The 16440-nt window shown below is 40.9% G+C and overlaps 1 protein-coding gene across 2 annotated transcripts; it reads left to right on the forward strand.

Moving 5' to 3' along the window:
- Positions 1-717: 717 nt before the first annotated feature.
- LOC131248945 (transcription factor UNE12) lies at positions 718-16294 on the forward strand. Of its 2 annotated transcripts, XM_058249474.1 has the most exons (7): positions 718-1290; positions 1755-1838; positions 6673-6792; positions 9503-9568; positions 13605-13670; positions 15380-15457; positions 15764-16294. In XM_058249474.1, the coding sequence occupies exons 1-7, from the start codon at positions 997-999 to the stop codon at positions 15992-15994; spliced, it is 939 nt and encodes a 312-aa protein (XP_058105457.1). In that variant the 5' UTR covers positions 718-996; the 3' UTR covers positions 15995-16294. The 2 variants fall into 2 exon arrangements, with proteins under 2 accessions (XP_058105457.1, XP_058105458.1); XM_058249475.1 differs by lacking the exon at positions 1755-1838.
- Positions 16295-16440: the final 146 nt, after the last annotated feature.

The raw sequence follows: 16440 nt of genomic DNA on the forward strand, positions 1-16440 counted from the left end.
AGGCCGTACAACTTGGGTTTATTCTTGAGAGGTAAAAGAAAGTGTTCTTAAAAAGGTTGATGGGCATGTATGGGTCGTACAGCAGGAAATTTCTCAAAAAATTAGGGATGAAAATGTAAGTCGCTATCTACGCCCACAGCAACTATTTTCATTTGAGAATCAATATGGTACACAACCGTACTACTTTCTATCCCTTAATGGAAAATGTGTACTGTAAAATAACCAAGGTAGGTGTATGTATCAATTTCCAAGATTTTAATAAAACCCCGCCTTTTATATCGAGGAGTTCTTCAATACTCAGGCAATCGTGATAGTTGATACGCAGGCACCAAGAATTTATACAGGGGTTATATAATAAGTAAATAAATAAAAATCGTCCAAATCGTAGGGCCCACTTTAGATAGATTGTTGCACAAAACGAAAATGATCATACTAACCATTTCTACGATTGATGGGCATTTTTAAAATTTAATCCGTTGAATATTTTCAATTTGACTGTTAATTAAAACTCCACCAATGAGCCATTTAGAAAATCAAATCAGTATTATTTTCATTTTAATATCCATTTAAACTATTTTAAACTGTTTGAACGGTTTGATTTAAGTTAATCTTATGACGTGTATGGTTTTTTAGTACCTGCGTATCAAGTATCGTACCCTTCCAGAGTATCAAACGTTTTCTCTTTTTAATTCTTTTTCTTCTGGCCCTCATAAGCGCGAGAAAGGAAGCCAGTCCGCTCCCCGCTATAAAATCCCTCTTTCCCTTTTTACCCGTCGATTTCCTTTCAATTCCCCAAAAAATCCCTCGAAGCCCGCAAACCATCCGTTTCACTGGGCCTCGTTTCTGTTACCCGTTTCTCCGACACGCTCTCGAGTTTCGGAAATCCCTCCCTTCCCTTCCATGCCCTTTAAAAAACCCAGACCTCGTTCTCCTTCGAAGACTCTTCGAAGACTAGTCAGAAAACCGCTCCCGTGATCTCTCCGACACGTTCCCGGCATGGCGAACCCGCCGGATGGCTTGCCTGACGACTTCCTCGAGCAGATCCTCGCCATGCCCTCCTACCACGGGAATGACGGGGGAAATCTCTCTGGAACGGCGATGAGCTTGCAGCTGAACTCCGGGGACGGGTCAGGCCAGGTCACCGGGGGCGGTTTTCAGCCAGCGGTTTTCCCGCTGGGGCTGAGCTTGGAGCAGGGAAAAGGCGGTTTTCTGAAACCGGAGGAGGAGTCTGGGAGTGGTAAGCGGTTTCGGGAAGATGGCGCGGAGGCCGCGAAGGCGTCTGGGAAGATGGTGAGTGGAGGATTCTTTAATGACGGTTATGCCCCTGCGCTTTGCGTGAAAGTCGTGCATGTCCCGTTTCTTTACGTGCTAGTTTCATGGGCAAAATCGTCCTTTTGACATATGAAACACAACTCCGTACATCTTTAAATGACTTATTTGTCCCTGGACTTTTCTGAATGGGCATGCGTGTCCTCTCTGCTCTTCCCGTGTTCCCTTCAGTGGCAAAAGGGTCTTTTTCAAAACAACAACGAACGAAAACATGCCGGATTCAAAATTTCTTTCCGGTGAAATGACACGTATGCCCTGGATTTTCTGGAAAAGCACGCGTGCCACCGTACTTTTCAGCAGCCGCTCTCGGGGGCAAAATCGTCACTGAAAATATATGAAGAGAAAGAAAATTACATGGTTGGGATTTTTAAAGGAGGCTGGAGTTATTTCAGTCTATTCAATTTTTTTCATTTGGTTCTGAGCAGGAAAGAGATTCCGGGCATCTGGCGAGTCTCTTCCCGTCGTTCGGACACGTGCAGCCTCATTTAATCCGACCTAATCATGCCCAGGTTCGTATATAGATGAAAAAACATCGCCGGTCGGAATTTGATTTTTAGACCCAGTTTTCCATTTTTGGAATTGAAAAGTACAAAAGTATAGTATTTCGAATCCAAATATGGTAATGAGTGTATGGAAAAAGCCAAAAGAGTGGGTGTAAATAGTGGTAGCGTACTCTCCTTTTGTTATTCACTGTTGCTTACTTTTTTAATATGATCGGCGATTTAGTAGTCTGGTTCACACGAGCAAGCGCACATGCTACTTGCTCGGCACACGTGCCTTTGCGAGATCCAAGCCGATTATCAGGTGGGCCGGTTCGTAATAATGAGCGGTTTAAAAACTTGATAGACGTCCACATTCAAATTCCTGCGCAGTGGGCCCGTTGATGTTCGGCTGCGTTCTCGCGTGGCTTCGATCGCATTTTTTTCTAGCGACGAAGATGCCCTCCGTTTCTTCGAAAGCGGAGCGGAATGATTTTGAGGCGAGAGGGGCATTTCGGGCAGAAGGGCGCCTGTTCGTAATGCACTTCCGTGGTTGGAAACCGTGAAAAGTAACATCAGTGTCAGCACTCAGCAAGGTGCAGGGGTCCACGTGCTGGATGAAGTCAGCATGCCGTACACATGCTGTGCTCGCACGTGTGGTTGTTGAACTCATTATTACGCATTTTGTCCTGCCCTCGCCCGTCTGCAGTTCTGTGGGTGGGCCCACCGTGATGTATCTGTTTATCGAGGCCGTCCATTCATTTTCTCTGATCTTTCGAGCCATAAATACGAAAATGAGCCAGATACAACGCTCAAATGGGAAACGGATTTGCTACTCCCCCTGCCACCATCCCCGTGGCTGGTGGTCGGTGCTTCGTGAGCCCTACCATGATGTATGTGTTTCATCCAATCCGTTCATCTATTTTTAAAGATCATTTTAGGTCTTGATCCCGTAAAATTAGAGGTATATAAATCTCAGGTAGTCCACACCACATGAAAACAATAGTGATTGGATATCCACCATTAAAATTCTCCTGAGCCCCACCGTACTGTTTATTTGATATACACTCTGTTGATTAGGTTATACAGGCACAGATGAAGGGAAAAAATAAAAATAAGCTTGATCCAAAGCTTTTATGGTTCCCTAAATGTTTTTAACAGACTATGCTCATTCAACACTCTTTCCAGTAATGTGGTCCACTTGAGACTGAGATATACCTCTTTTTTTGTCTCATACTGTAAAATGATCCGTAAAATTAGAATTAGTTGGACAGCGGGAATGAAACACATACATCATGGTTGGGCCCACGGAGCACCAACTCCCAGCCATCGGCTGGTATAGGGAGAGTAACCAATCCGTTCCCGCTCAAATGTACCTGGCTCTTGCATTTAATGTAACTGGTACAATTATTGCAACCAAGCTTTTAAGGGACGCGGATTGCGTACTACCTCCGCCCGTCCCTAGCTCCGAACGGGCAGTTCCGTGGGCGGGCCCACCGTGATGTATCTGTACATCTAAGCCGTCAAATCTTTTTCTCAGATTATTTAAGGCATAAGCACATATGAGGCAGATCCAACGCTCAAGTAGGCCACACCAAATAATAAGCTTGGTTGCATTAAAATGCATAATCCATTAAATGCAAGAGTCATCTTTGGTGTGGTCCAATTGGCTGTTGGATCCGCTTCATTTTTGTTTTGATGTCTTAAAATAATCTGAAAAAAGATAGACGGCTTGGATGTACAGCTACGTCACAGTGGGCCCTCCAACGGAACTGCCCGTTCGGAGCTAAGGACAGGCGAGGGTAGTACGCAATCCGCGTTCCTTTTTATTTGGTGTGGTCCACTTGAGCGTCCGATTTGTCCTTTTTTTTTTCTCCTTTAAATGGGAAGCGGATTGGCTGTATCTCACATAGCTGATGTGGGTACGTTTCGTACGAAGACGGGCGCTGACGCTTCTCGACGGTGATGTATTTATTATATCCACACCGTTTCTCCATTTCGAGAGATGGATTTAGAGCGAGAACTAAAAAATAAATTATATCCGTAACTCAAATGGACCACACAACATATAGCAGCCAAGTTAATAATTTTTTATTTATATTCCATCTAATCTCTTTATAAGATCACAAGGATACGGATGAAGAGGAAAAACAAATATAAGTCACGTAGACATGGACGTAGAGAAAAAACAAATATAATATTGATCCAAAACTCCTGTAACCACCAAAAGGGTTTTAATGGTAGACGTTCATTCCCCGCCTTTTTTTGTTTTTTTTTTTTTTCAGTGTGGCTCACTTGATCTTTAGATCTGTCCTACCCTTACGATGCGCTCGCTGAATGGATGGACGGCTTGGATATAACACATACCTCATGTTGGAACCACAAAACTTGCTGACGTCGGTACATGCTATAGGCGTGTTTGGGCGGTGGAATTAGAAGGGAGTAGGTGGGATGGGATTCATCTGGTCCTGTGCCAATTCCACTCCATATTTGGGAAGAATGGAAAAGCTTGGGGCAATTTCACTCAATGTTAACAAGTTGTGTAGGTCCCACCGTGATGTGTGGGCTATATCCACACCGTCCACCCATTTTTCGAGATTATTTTAGAGCATGGACCAAAAAATAGGTAAATCTAAAGCTCAAGTAGACCCCACCATAGAAAGCAACGGGGATTGAATACTTACCGTTGAAAACTTCTTTGGGGCCACATAAGTTTTGGATCTACCTCATTTTTAGTTCCATGCCATAAAATGAGGTTACAAAACAAATAAACGGTTTAGATATAACACATGTGTGTTGTTCTAAGTAATTTCAAATGATAGTGGGTATATCTATTCAATGTACTATTACCAACAAGCATGACATTAATCTTATCACATGGCAACATGGACAATCCCTTCACTGGTAATAATTATGTTTTTTGAATCCCATCCCACCTTATCCCTTCTAATCCCACCGCCCAAACAGGCCTTAAAATGATACGAGAAAAGGGATGGAGGGCAACAAATACATCACGGTGGGCCCGCCCACTCACAGAAGGCCTGGAGACCGGCGGGGCAGGACGCAATCCGCGTCCCATTATCACTGCAGCCGAGGACCGATTAGCGGTCGTTGGGCCACTCAAATTTGTAGTCCTCCATCAGTTGGACACGTCACCGGCAAGATCGGACCCGTTCATCAGGTGGGCCTGGCGTGGATGGCCCATGCAATAATTTATATTGAACGGACCATTTTCCCCATCAAATGAGGAGTTTGGCATGACCAGTGGCTGTTGTTGTATCTGATGACAAATGAATTCTTTTCAAGACCACGGTGGGGCCATCAGATCATCCAAGACTATCAACGTCATCTGGAATTCTTTGTTTGGTCACCCTTAATCCTGGCCATGTGGTAGGCCATGTCTGTTAGAGATAACTTTCAAACATGCTTTAGTTGGGGCACCAGATCAATGTACTCGTCAGTGTTATTGGCTCCACCATGACGTATGTATTTAATCCACGCTGTCCATTCATTTTTTCAGCTCATTTTAGCACATGAGCCCAAAAAAATGAGGCAGAACCAAATATTAGGTGTACCAAACCACGTGTTATAGTGGTGATTGGATGCCAACCATTAAAAAGTTCCCATGGCCCATTGTAATGTTCATTTGCCATCTAACCTGTTGATAAGGTCACACAGACCTGGATCTAGGGAAGACAAAAATATCAACTTGAACCAAAACTTTTGTAGCCCCTAAGAAGTTGTTAGTGGTGAGCATTCAATCATCGTTGTTTCCTATGGTGTGGTCCACCTGAGATTCCTCATTTTTTGGAGCAATGCCCTAAAATGAGGGGGCATGTATAAAACACATATATCATAGTGGGGCTACATAACCGAATATGAGGGATCGCTACCTAATCTGTGTCCTTTGCATGGGGCCATCTCTAACAGGAAACACATAGCCCAATCAGGCAATCCGTACAATTCTTACTAAGAGGTGGATTGGGTACTGCCCCTGCCAGCACATTCCTCCTTGCCGACACGACTTGGCAAGGCTTGCCGCCCAATTAAATCTCATCGAGGCATGTCCGGATGGGGGCCAGTACTCATAATTTAGATATTTTAATTTCAATTATTTGTATGTCACATTTGCAATTCCTAAGACAAATAGTGCTGAGATTATGAAAATATCCCGAATGGAAATTGAATGTATGATACTGTTGAGATGATATCTCAAGATTTTCAAGATCCCAGCACTTTTTAATTTTCACGAAATTATTAAAATTATGGCGACTTTAATGAAAAAAATTGTTTAGAGGTTTAAAATAATTTATACCTACGTATTTAAATATTTAAATTTATTTATTATTTTATAAATAAAATATTTTAATATTCTTATTTTCAGCGAGATTTTTCCAATAATATCTTGATAAAAATGTCAAACTCTAAAAATCCCCCAAGAAATTCCCCAGGCCGGAAATTGCCAAGAACGAGATTTGTCACAGTGTTTCTTTTAGTGCCTGTGTATCATCCAATACACCCTGCCAGAGTACCAAAGCTCTCTCTCTGTCTCTCTCAGTTTTTTTTTTTTCCTTGGGTGATTCTTGAGCTGTGGGAACCATGGGAACACATTATTCAGATGATCTCAACCATCCAATTGGTGGCCAAAATGGTTTGAAAATATTTCCAGTTTATTGGGTGAAATCAGATGGTTGATGTAATCAATGAATTCTGTATGTGCAATTTCCCACCTTCACGTCATGTGATTAGTGACTTTACTGGACTTCATGTACTGTCTGATATTCGACATTTTGAATTTACATTTGATTTATGCATCTTGTCTTTAATTATTAATGCTGAGTGGATGAAACTGTGGTATTTCCAGACTTTCCATGGCCAAGCGACGATTGGTGTGGTTGCAGTTGCGCCGCACCCACCTCCCATCCGTCCGAGAGTTCGGGCAAGACGGGGGCAAGCCACTGATCCCCATAGCATTGCCGAGCGGGTATGCTGATTTTATACAAGAATGCATATTCTGATTCTTAGTTGTAGAATTCATGGAATATCCAGGATAATTTTTTTCCCTCTAATTTCATTAACTTATCAAGAAGAGGAACATACAAATATCGTATGTGGACAGGTAAATATGGAATATAAGAAAATATAGAAGGAATCATATGGTGATCCACAGGACCGCATATGTGCCACATATGATTATGCTAACACTCTCCCTCAAGTTGGAGCATGGACATCGTACATGTCCAGCCTAAAAATACAATGTCATTCAAGCCTGACCTAGTTACACCTTTTGTGAAAATATCTGCTAGTTGATCCTTAGACGTAACATGAGGTGTATTAATAAAGCCACCTGTTGATTTTTCATGAACAAAATTACAGTCTACCTTTATAATTTTGCTCCCCCCTGATTTCATTAATTTATACAGAAGATATGTGAGGACTCGTATGGTGATCCGCAGGACCACACATGCCTACACTAATAGTAGTTTTTGGATAATTGCTGAAATAATAATATCCTTCTCGTTGAAGATATGAACAATGGTCTCCCATGTTGATTATGTAAACATTTCAAGGTATCATCCAGGAATTTTAAATAAAATTATGGGTCGGGATTCGGTTCTTTTTAGAAGATTTGCCGAGTTAAAATATTATTGAACTGCCACCTTATTTGGAAGAACTGCTGAGTTGTTGCTTTCTAGTTTGCTTTACCTTATTCTTTGTAAGGAACTATACAAAACGTGACCTGCATATTCGGAGAAGTGGGGCCCACTGGATTGAGCATGAGACAAAATCCCCCGATTGAAAGATCCCTGCCACTGATATTAAGACTTCTTTTAGTGGGTTGTGGACCATTGTTGTATTTCTCATCATAAATGTCTTCTTTAGGCCACAAGCTACAATTAAAAGGGTAAGATTGTCCCATCTAGGAGATATTTTAGGCATAGTGATTTGGATTATTGAACCATGGGCATCATTATTAGAACTGAAAACTTGTGTATGCTGTGCAAAGATGTGGATTACATATCATATACTTCCTCCTTCATTGGATTGATGAGATAAAAGAATGGCTTTTGGGCAAGCCAGGAAGGATCGAGAGATGATGACCTGGATCCAGAACGGGGCATTTTTTACCATACATGAGATGAAGGCTTCTCACTTTTCATTAGAATGGAATGGTGGAATGAATCTTTTGGCACACATGGCTATTACCTCTCAAACTTAGAATTGATGGTTTTCTAGCTTTCCTTCTGAGGCTTTGAGATTATAATTTGTAATATAACCAGGACCTAAAGGTTAGCAGTTTCGCAAATGTGGTTTCTTTGGTGGGAGGGTCGTACTTGGTTAGTTCTGCTGATGAGCATATGTGCACTTTTTTTCTTTTCATTCCTCTGTTTCCTGTCTTTTTGTTATTCTTATTTTTTCTTTCAGGTCTATTTACTCGGGCATTTGGCACAGGGTATTAGATGGGATTAAGTGAGATGGAATTGCCTTTGGTCCCGTGCAAATTCCATCCAACGTTTGGGGATGACGGGATGAGTTAGGATTAGGTGGGATGGAATTGCATTTGGTCCCATGCTGGATTTCTGCAGATTTTGAAATCCACTACACATGTGGGCCCCCCATTGATGCACATGTTTTATCCATGCCATTCATCCATATATGCCCTTTACATGTGGCATTCTAGTTATATACATGTACAAGTGGCCGATATCCATTGTGCATTTGGTCCATCATCCACCAAACAGGATTTTGCTTAATCCAGTGTTTTTCCCATGACAAAAATTTTATCCCAAACATGGGGATTGGATGGTCCAAATACGATGGTATTTCCAGACATGTAATCATTGTGCAATAATAGTGTTAATCCCATCTAATACAATTCCATACCATTTAATCCCGCGGACCAAACAAGCCCAAATGGGAGTTGGGGATGTTCTACTTTGAGATTAATGCATTGTAACCTTATCTAGCAAAAAGGAAAAACTTGGACTTGATGAGATCATGCATCCAGGTGGACCAGTAACCTGGTGTGAATATTCAATCTAGTATTTTGAACGTAAGAAATATCTGCATACTGTTGGATTTTTATTTTTATTTTTTTGGTTGGGAGTTGAGGAAAGAGGGATGAAAATGACAATAATAAAGAATAATTATAATAATAACTGCTTTGACTCAAGCAGTCAAGCTGCCTTTGTTTGTGTTGTGGTGTACTTGATTGGGTCTTTAAAAAAAATTCTACGAGCCTTCCCAAATGCCACTCCTGCTTCAGATCAAAACACATGCATGTTCCATGGCTCCTGCATCATAGCTGTTTGTACTCGCTAACATTTTGAAACAGAAGTTCAGTGCTTCCATAACTGAATCTGTTGCCACTTCCCTTTGTATTTGATGCAATTATACTCCAAATGCTGGGAGCCTTTAACTATCTAGATAAAGGACCATTCTGTTACAATACGAAAATCAACTTTAGTTGCCACAAGTAGATAATTGAATAAAGGAACATCTCATATTTAAGGAGTTTTAACTTCAAATTGACATCTTATTCAGCTTGATATGACTAGAAGCTAATGCTTCAATAATCTCAAAGGCTAGGCACATTTGTCGTTACACGGGCAACCAGGGTCACATTTTGCTACAGCTCGTTCTGTTCCATCTTATGTTCCAACTATTCACTGCATTTTGTTCTGTGATTGTAGCTGCGTCGGGAAAGAATAGCAGAAAGGATGAAGGCTTTGCAGGAACTGGTTCCCAGTTCCAACAAGGTGATTGTTCTAACACTGCGCACATTTATTCTTTTTATGCAATGTTTTTTACTCTCTCTCTCTCTCTCTCTCTCTCTCTCTCTCTCTCTCACACACACACACACACACAGGGAAATTGGTACTATGAGGTCAACGTCATGAGCGCTTCCCATGAGGTTGAACTTTATGGGCCCCACCTTGATCTATTTCAGGCATCCACACCGTGCATTTGGTGGGTCCCTTTTAGGTCATGGGATATAAAAATAAAAATTAAAAAAAATAAAAAATCAGCTGTATCTGAAGCTCAAGTGGGTCGCACCATCTGAAACCATGCGAAATCATGCCTAAAACATCTAAAAGCACTTGGTGGGGCCCACCTGACTTTGGGATATGGCTGAAACTTAGTGTGATCCCTCATCCAGGTGGGAAACACACAATGCAGAGGCTGGATGTCTGTACCACATCTCAGTGGGCCCTATAGACGACCATGAAGGTTTCAATGGGTGGGTATCCACTTTCAACTGCTACCCGTGGTGTGTGTGGTCCACCTAAGTCATAGATTAGGCTGATTTTTAGGCCCATGGATATTTTAGGTCACTTCTGTCTTACAGGGCCTTTTTTTATAAGCAGGAATTCATGGGAAAAGAAAGGAATTCATAATCATTATTTAGTGATTATTTCCCAACATATTATTGAGAAATGAATTCCAATGGATTCCATTTTTCGTGGTATGTTTGATTTGCAAGCGGACATCTCTAATTCATCTCAAATGTAACTTTGAATTTTCTGAGAATTATAGAAATGAAAAAGTGTAATAATGATTATTCCATGGAATCCATGGCTTTCTTTCCAAATCAAACATGGAAAAACATCTTGTCAAAGGAAAGCTTTTTCTTTTCCTTTCTTCTCCCATGGATTCCCACTTATTAAAGAAGTCCTGCTTGGCCCACAACATAGGAACATATTTGCTTTCACAAATTCTAGGCTAGATCGCTTTCCCTTATTGACATAGGTAGTTACTTTTTTGTGAAATAAAATAGTATTTCATCAATGAATGAAGATAACATTTCACCATTTTTCATGGAGCCCACGAGAAAAACCAAGGCTTCCAGCTTTTCATAAAACGAAACTTAGCTTTCCAAAATTAATGAAGTAATAAAAGACGAGCAATGGATGGGAAGCATTGGACATGCCAAAAACATCATAGTAAAGCCTGCTTGGCCAGTCCATGTGTTGAGTCTCACTTCCAATCATATGACAGCCACAGTGCTGGCAGCTGTGTAGAATGTGGACCTGCCTTTCATAACTACTCTAGGTTTAGTTTAAAATTTTATCCAAATGCTGGCTAATCTTTGGGTACTCTTGCATGAATCTAACCCAACCACAGCCAGTTGTGTTGGTATAATCTCCCCCTACCACAATAGGTAGGTGCATAAAAAGCATCTAAGAGAAGCTCCTAAACATCTGCCTTGATGTTTCAATCTCTACAGTCACTGTATGTGCCTTGCTCTAAGGGCCCACCTGATAGAGGGAATTCCCAAGTCAATTATTGTTGACTTCATGGAGTTTGTTGGGCGCCAGTTATGCTTATGCCCCCTATATTAAAATACATCCAGATTCCGAAAGAAGGTACCTCACATATGAAGGAAATTCGGTGGCTATTAATTTCTATTTCCTCCAAACCATCCACCAAATCCTGACAAAGTACCCATGCAAGGTAAGAGGGCCCCACTTAACATTTTCATCCCCCTCATTCATTTAGCTCTTGACCCAAAAGATGTGGTTATTTATCTTCCCAAATCTTTCATTTGATGGAATTCAGTCAGCAAACCTGGTTACTTTCTGGAAGATGTGATTTTATCTGATACTGAAATTTCGAATGGTAGCTGAAACATAGCATACTGGTCCCCATCACCTTTTTAAGTGGGGCCATGCATGGCGCCAGCTGTAAGAGGATTATAGTCCTCCCTTTCTGTGTATTTTCCGTTTTTTTAAAAATTATCTATGGCCATTTTTGTATGCTTCCAGGCTTTTGTCCATCCACTAATTGCCTAGTTTGACTAAACTTTGAGAGAGTATTTTGCTAATTTCCCAGGACCACATAGTTATCCTTGTGTGTATGCATGGAGCTTTTACAGATGCAAATTTTTATGTAGAATTCCTCTTTGAGCTGTATTGGTGCATCCATTAATTAAAAAATCAACAAAGTGAGAGGAGATGTTTTCATAGGTGCAGATGTAGAGGATAGGGCCAGTTTGAAAAATGCTCCAGTTGACTCTCCTGAGCTAATAATTCAATACTGGCGGTCAGAAGGAGAGATTAAACAGAAAAACTTGGCCTACAAACTTGGTTCATTATAAATTTTAAAAAAAAAAAAAAAAAAAAAAATCAAGCAGGGAAGGGTTCACTTTTCTTGGGAACATGTGACGACTCCTAAGAAGAATAGTTGAAGGCACAAAGGGCTTACTATATTCCATCACTAAGCTGCATGGTTCTAAGTTGGTGTATTGAGCATCGTCCAATTCACCGCTGATATGGCCTCCATCACCCCTATATTGGTCTGTTTAGGCCGATACAGCCGTATTGTTCATGTGTGATACTGATGGGTATCGGGTGATACGTCTGGTATCAGATGATACTTTAAACCTTGCTAAGCTAAGTATACATGACCTTTGCTTCTGGTAGCCTGCACAGGCAAGTAGTTCACTCTTTCGAGGAAGTTAAATAATGTCCTTGTCAGATCAGGTTGCTGAGTAATCCTGCCAATATTAAGGCTATTGAATTTGAACCTGTGGTTGGTGACCATGATCATTAGCTAGGTAGAACCCAAGTGATACTAATTTCATGGAAACATTTCGAAGTCAACCGTCAATTGTGCTAGTTGGCTTGAACATGGATATTTGTGCCTTGGTAGGTTAAATAATTTATTTTATTTTATTTTATTATTATTATTATTTTTAAAAAAAAAAAAAAAGGAAGAAGAGAGAGATGAGTCATTCTTCCACAAATCTCTTCTGCTGAATTCATAAGACTAGGATGTTTCCTTTTTCAGAGTTTGAAAAGGTTCTCAGTTTGGAAATGCAATTGATTTGCTTTGAAATATAGGGGTTGTCTCAGAGCATGGGCAACCTATTTCCTAAAAGAAATGAGGGAGGATATTGACTCATTCAAGGTTGTGGGTACCCTCATCTAAATTGCATATGCTTTTTGCTGCAATTCAGAAGTCACAGCCAGACATGGCCCCCAAGCTTTTCTGAAAAATGTTTTACTTTCTCTGCCCAGACCTTGTGATTCATCCAGCAGACAGGCAGCTATACATTTTTTCTGTGCTCTGTATATATACTTCATGCTAACAGAGTAAAGAGCAGACAGTAGGGCAGTCTCTGCTATGCTGTGTAGTACAGGAGCTGGTCCTTCCCCTTCCATTCCAATAAAATCTCTTTGGGAAGTTCCCCTTCCATCCTTCAAAGACCAACTCTCTTTTCTCTCGCCAATCCATTTCCTTCTTCCTCTAGGATGAACCCAGATTGTTACAAGAAGCAAGGTTCAGCCCGTTTTACACTTTAAACTGAGAGAGACTTTATTCACTGTAGCAATTCTGAAGGTCTTTCCATTTTTGTTAGAAAAAAAGCACTTAATAACCTTTACTAATCCATGCGTAATAAGGGCTTTACTCTGGTGGACATCATGTGCACCAGCAGTCAGTGCATTCATATCTCTGACTGTCCAGGGATGGTGAGGTAAACCAAACACCATCTCAAAAAGGGAGTTTGAAACTTTCATTTTGAAATATATGTCGGGATTCCTGCACACCATCTGTAGGTGGTGGGAGATGGATGTGCCCACAATCTTTCACCGTGTAGTATGTAAAAGTGATTTTGTTGATTTGTTCCTAAAGTTTCTGTAGTTGATAGCATTTGAGATTTTGAGAAATTTATCTGTGTTATGCCAACCTTGTTTCTGTGATCTCCTGATCATGGGCCACTTTGATGTTGTCGGAAAAAACACGTTTTCTTTCCCCATTTCAGATCCTATTATTTTGCATTTATTTTTGCAGACAGATAGAGCAGCCATGCTTGATGAAATTGTGGATTATGTGAAGTTCTTAAGGCTCCAGGTCAAGGTAAATGAATTATTTAATTGTTTACTGAATTTCAAGTAATAGGCCAGATCCACCACAAAGCTTTGTAGGTTAAGCTTTCTATTACAATACGCATGTGGAGCCCACCATGATGTGTACTGACATCCAATCCATCCATCATGTGAGCCCCCTCATGTTCTCCTTGGGTCCCAAACTTTTTCCCCATCCAAAACTAATGCATTATAAAATGATGCCTAAATCCTCTAGTGGCCTGATTTTAGGGGTGTCCATTCATCCTGGTGGGATGCATCTTCTAAATGGATTTGATGGCATTCACAGAACATGGTGGGCCCACACACAATCCATGAGTTGCCCTGATTTTTGGGGTGTCCATTCATCTTTGTAAGGCACATCGTCTAAATGGATTTGATGGCATTCACAGAACACGGTGGGCCCTACAAGCAATCTAGAAGGTTTTATGGTGGGTGTCCCCATCAAACTGTTCCCTGTGGTGTGGCCCATCTGAGTTTTAGATTGGCCTGACTTTGGGTGCCAAGAAGAGCATGAGGGGGTGTACATGATAGACCGATTTGATGCCATGCAAACATCACAGTATGCCCAACATATCATGATTGTCGGTTAACCAACTAAGCTTTGTAGTTGATATGGCCTGAACATGCCATGTTTCATGAGGGTAATTCAAACTCAAAGTTTAATGGTGATTTTAAGGTGTATCAATTCCTGGAATACCTATGGGTTTCCAACATGGAATTATCTTTTTTTTTTTTTTTTTCCTTTTTTTATCTATACCATCCTAATCTAAATTGTAGCCTTATTTAAAGCAGCCTCCAATTTCAATACTTTGCATCGAAATGAATAGCAACTTACAAAGGAAGACTGTTTGGACCTAAAATTCGTGCAATCATTGCAATTGGTGCTGTAATTAATGCAGCACAGACACGATGTGGACATGAATTTTTTATGTTGAAATTGGATTATTGGATAAAATACGATCTGGATAATTACCTTTTTACGGCATTATGAATTTACGCATCAGCATGAACGGTTCACGTATGTGTCAAAAAACAGGGGCTTTAATTATCATTTTCCTCAAACAAATGTTCATATTTCATCAGAAATGGCTGTGCGGTTACTCTTAAAAGCATGATCTATGAAATCCACTCTCAATAATAGTTAAAAGCATCTCTGATGAAAGAACCACCATAAACAACCCTTACCAATCCATATCAACTTATTACCAACTTTCATACCAAACCTCTACCAAACTTGTACCTACTGGCATATTAAACACCCTTTGAACATGTCGTACATGGTCCTCGTTTCCCATGCAACCTTGTATGTACTCTATTGTTGAATTCATATTCTAATGCCCCATCAACACCAATCCCCAGCCCAAGTCATATCTTGACTCATGTTTTTTTCTAAGACTGACATGCCGATTTTTTTGCTGCTTCTATCTCCCCAAGTAGCAGTCATCCTCATCAACAATGCATTCATGGTAAGTCATTGTAGGGAAGTTTGTAGAAAGAAAGAGTTGTAAGGTTAAGCACTTTATCCCAGCAGTATAGGGAGCCCTACATCTCCTCGGCCACTGCTATTTTTAGTATTTTGAGTTTCGTACCTGCTATATGTAAAAACGGGTTCTGGATTTAGGAAGTGCAGATTATCTCTATGTATTTTCTAATTTTAAGTGACTGTTTTTATTTCATTTTTGTCGGAAAAATTAACAGGTTCTGAGCATGAGCAGACTGGGTGGAGCTGGTGCAGTGGCGCAGCTTGTAGCTGACATGCCATTGCCTTCCATTGAGGTAATTATTTATGTATACTTTTTATTTTTATTTTTTTGCATTCACCCATTTTCGAAAAAGGGGTGTGTGCGATTTTATTTTATTTTATTTTATTTTTAAGTGTGGATGCATAATTTCTGCATGTACTCCTGTGAAATTAGCTACAAATGCATGCATGTGAGCATAGGATATATTTTGAGGCTGGTGTTTGTCATCTAATTCATTATCTTTCGTTCTGTGTTGGTGCTTGCAATGGTATGTGCTTGCGCATGCATGATGATATATGTGTAATTTTTGTATTTGTTCTTTATATTTTTTGTAACCAAGGGGGACGTGAGCGAAGATGGGAGCAACCAACAAGAGTGGGAGAAGTGGTCGAGTGATGGAACGGAGCAGGAAGTAGCGAAGCTCATGGACGAGGACGTCGGGGCAGCCATGCAGTTCCTGCAGTCGAAGGCACTGTGTATCATGCCCATCTCACTCGCTGCAGCCATCTACCACACACATCAACCGGATGTTCCCACGATCATCAAGCCCGAGCCGAACGCCCCGTCATAGGCCGGGAAAATACGACGGAAAAGACGACGTGACTCTGCACGTGCCCATCGACAACTCCTGCAAAGCGGTCGGGCCCCACATTCCGATCCCGCCCTGCCCCAGTGGTTCCACTGGGTGGCTGGGTTTTTAGGATTTCTTCTCCTTCCCACTTTTCCCTTCAGTTGCAATCAAAGTCAGATGCCATATTTCCTCTCGCCCTTTTCTTTTTATTTCCTTTTGTTTTATCTTTTGTCAAACATGCTTTAATGTCATGCCTAGGTAAAAAAAGTTAAAGAGATATTCCTCATAATTTTGAGTAGAGGTGTGGTCTCTCTCTCTCTCTCTCTCTCTCTCTCTCTCTGTTTGGGAGGTAGTGGTGGATTACCAAGAAAGGGTTTGTTTGGTGGGTGGGGACAGTGGGGGTGTATTTTTTAAATGGTGGTGGAAGGATGGTGGGGTCTACTAAG

Source organism: Magnolia sinica, chromosome 6, assembly GCF_029962835.1.
Source record: "Magnolia sinica isolate HGM2019 chromosome 6, MsV1, whole genome shotgun sequence".
Classification (NCBI taxonomy): domain Eukaryota; kingdom Viridiplantae; phylum Streptophyta; class Magnoliopsida; order Magnoliales; family Magnoliaceae; genus Magnolia; species Magnolia sinica.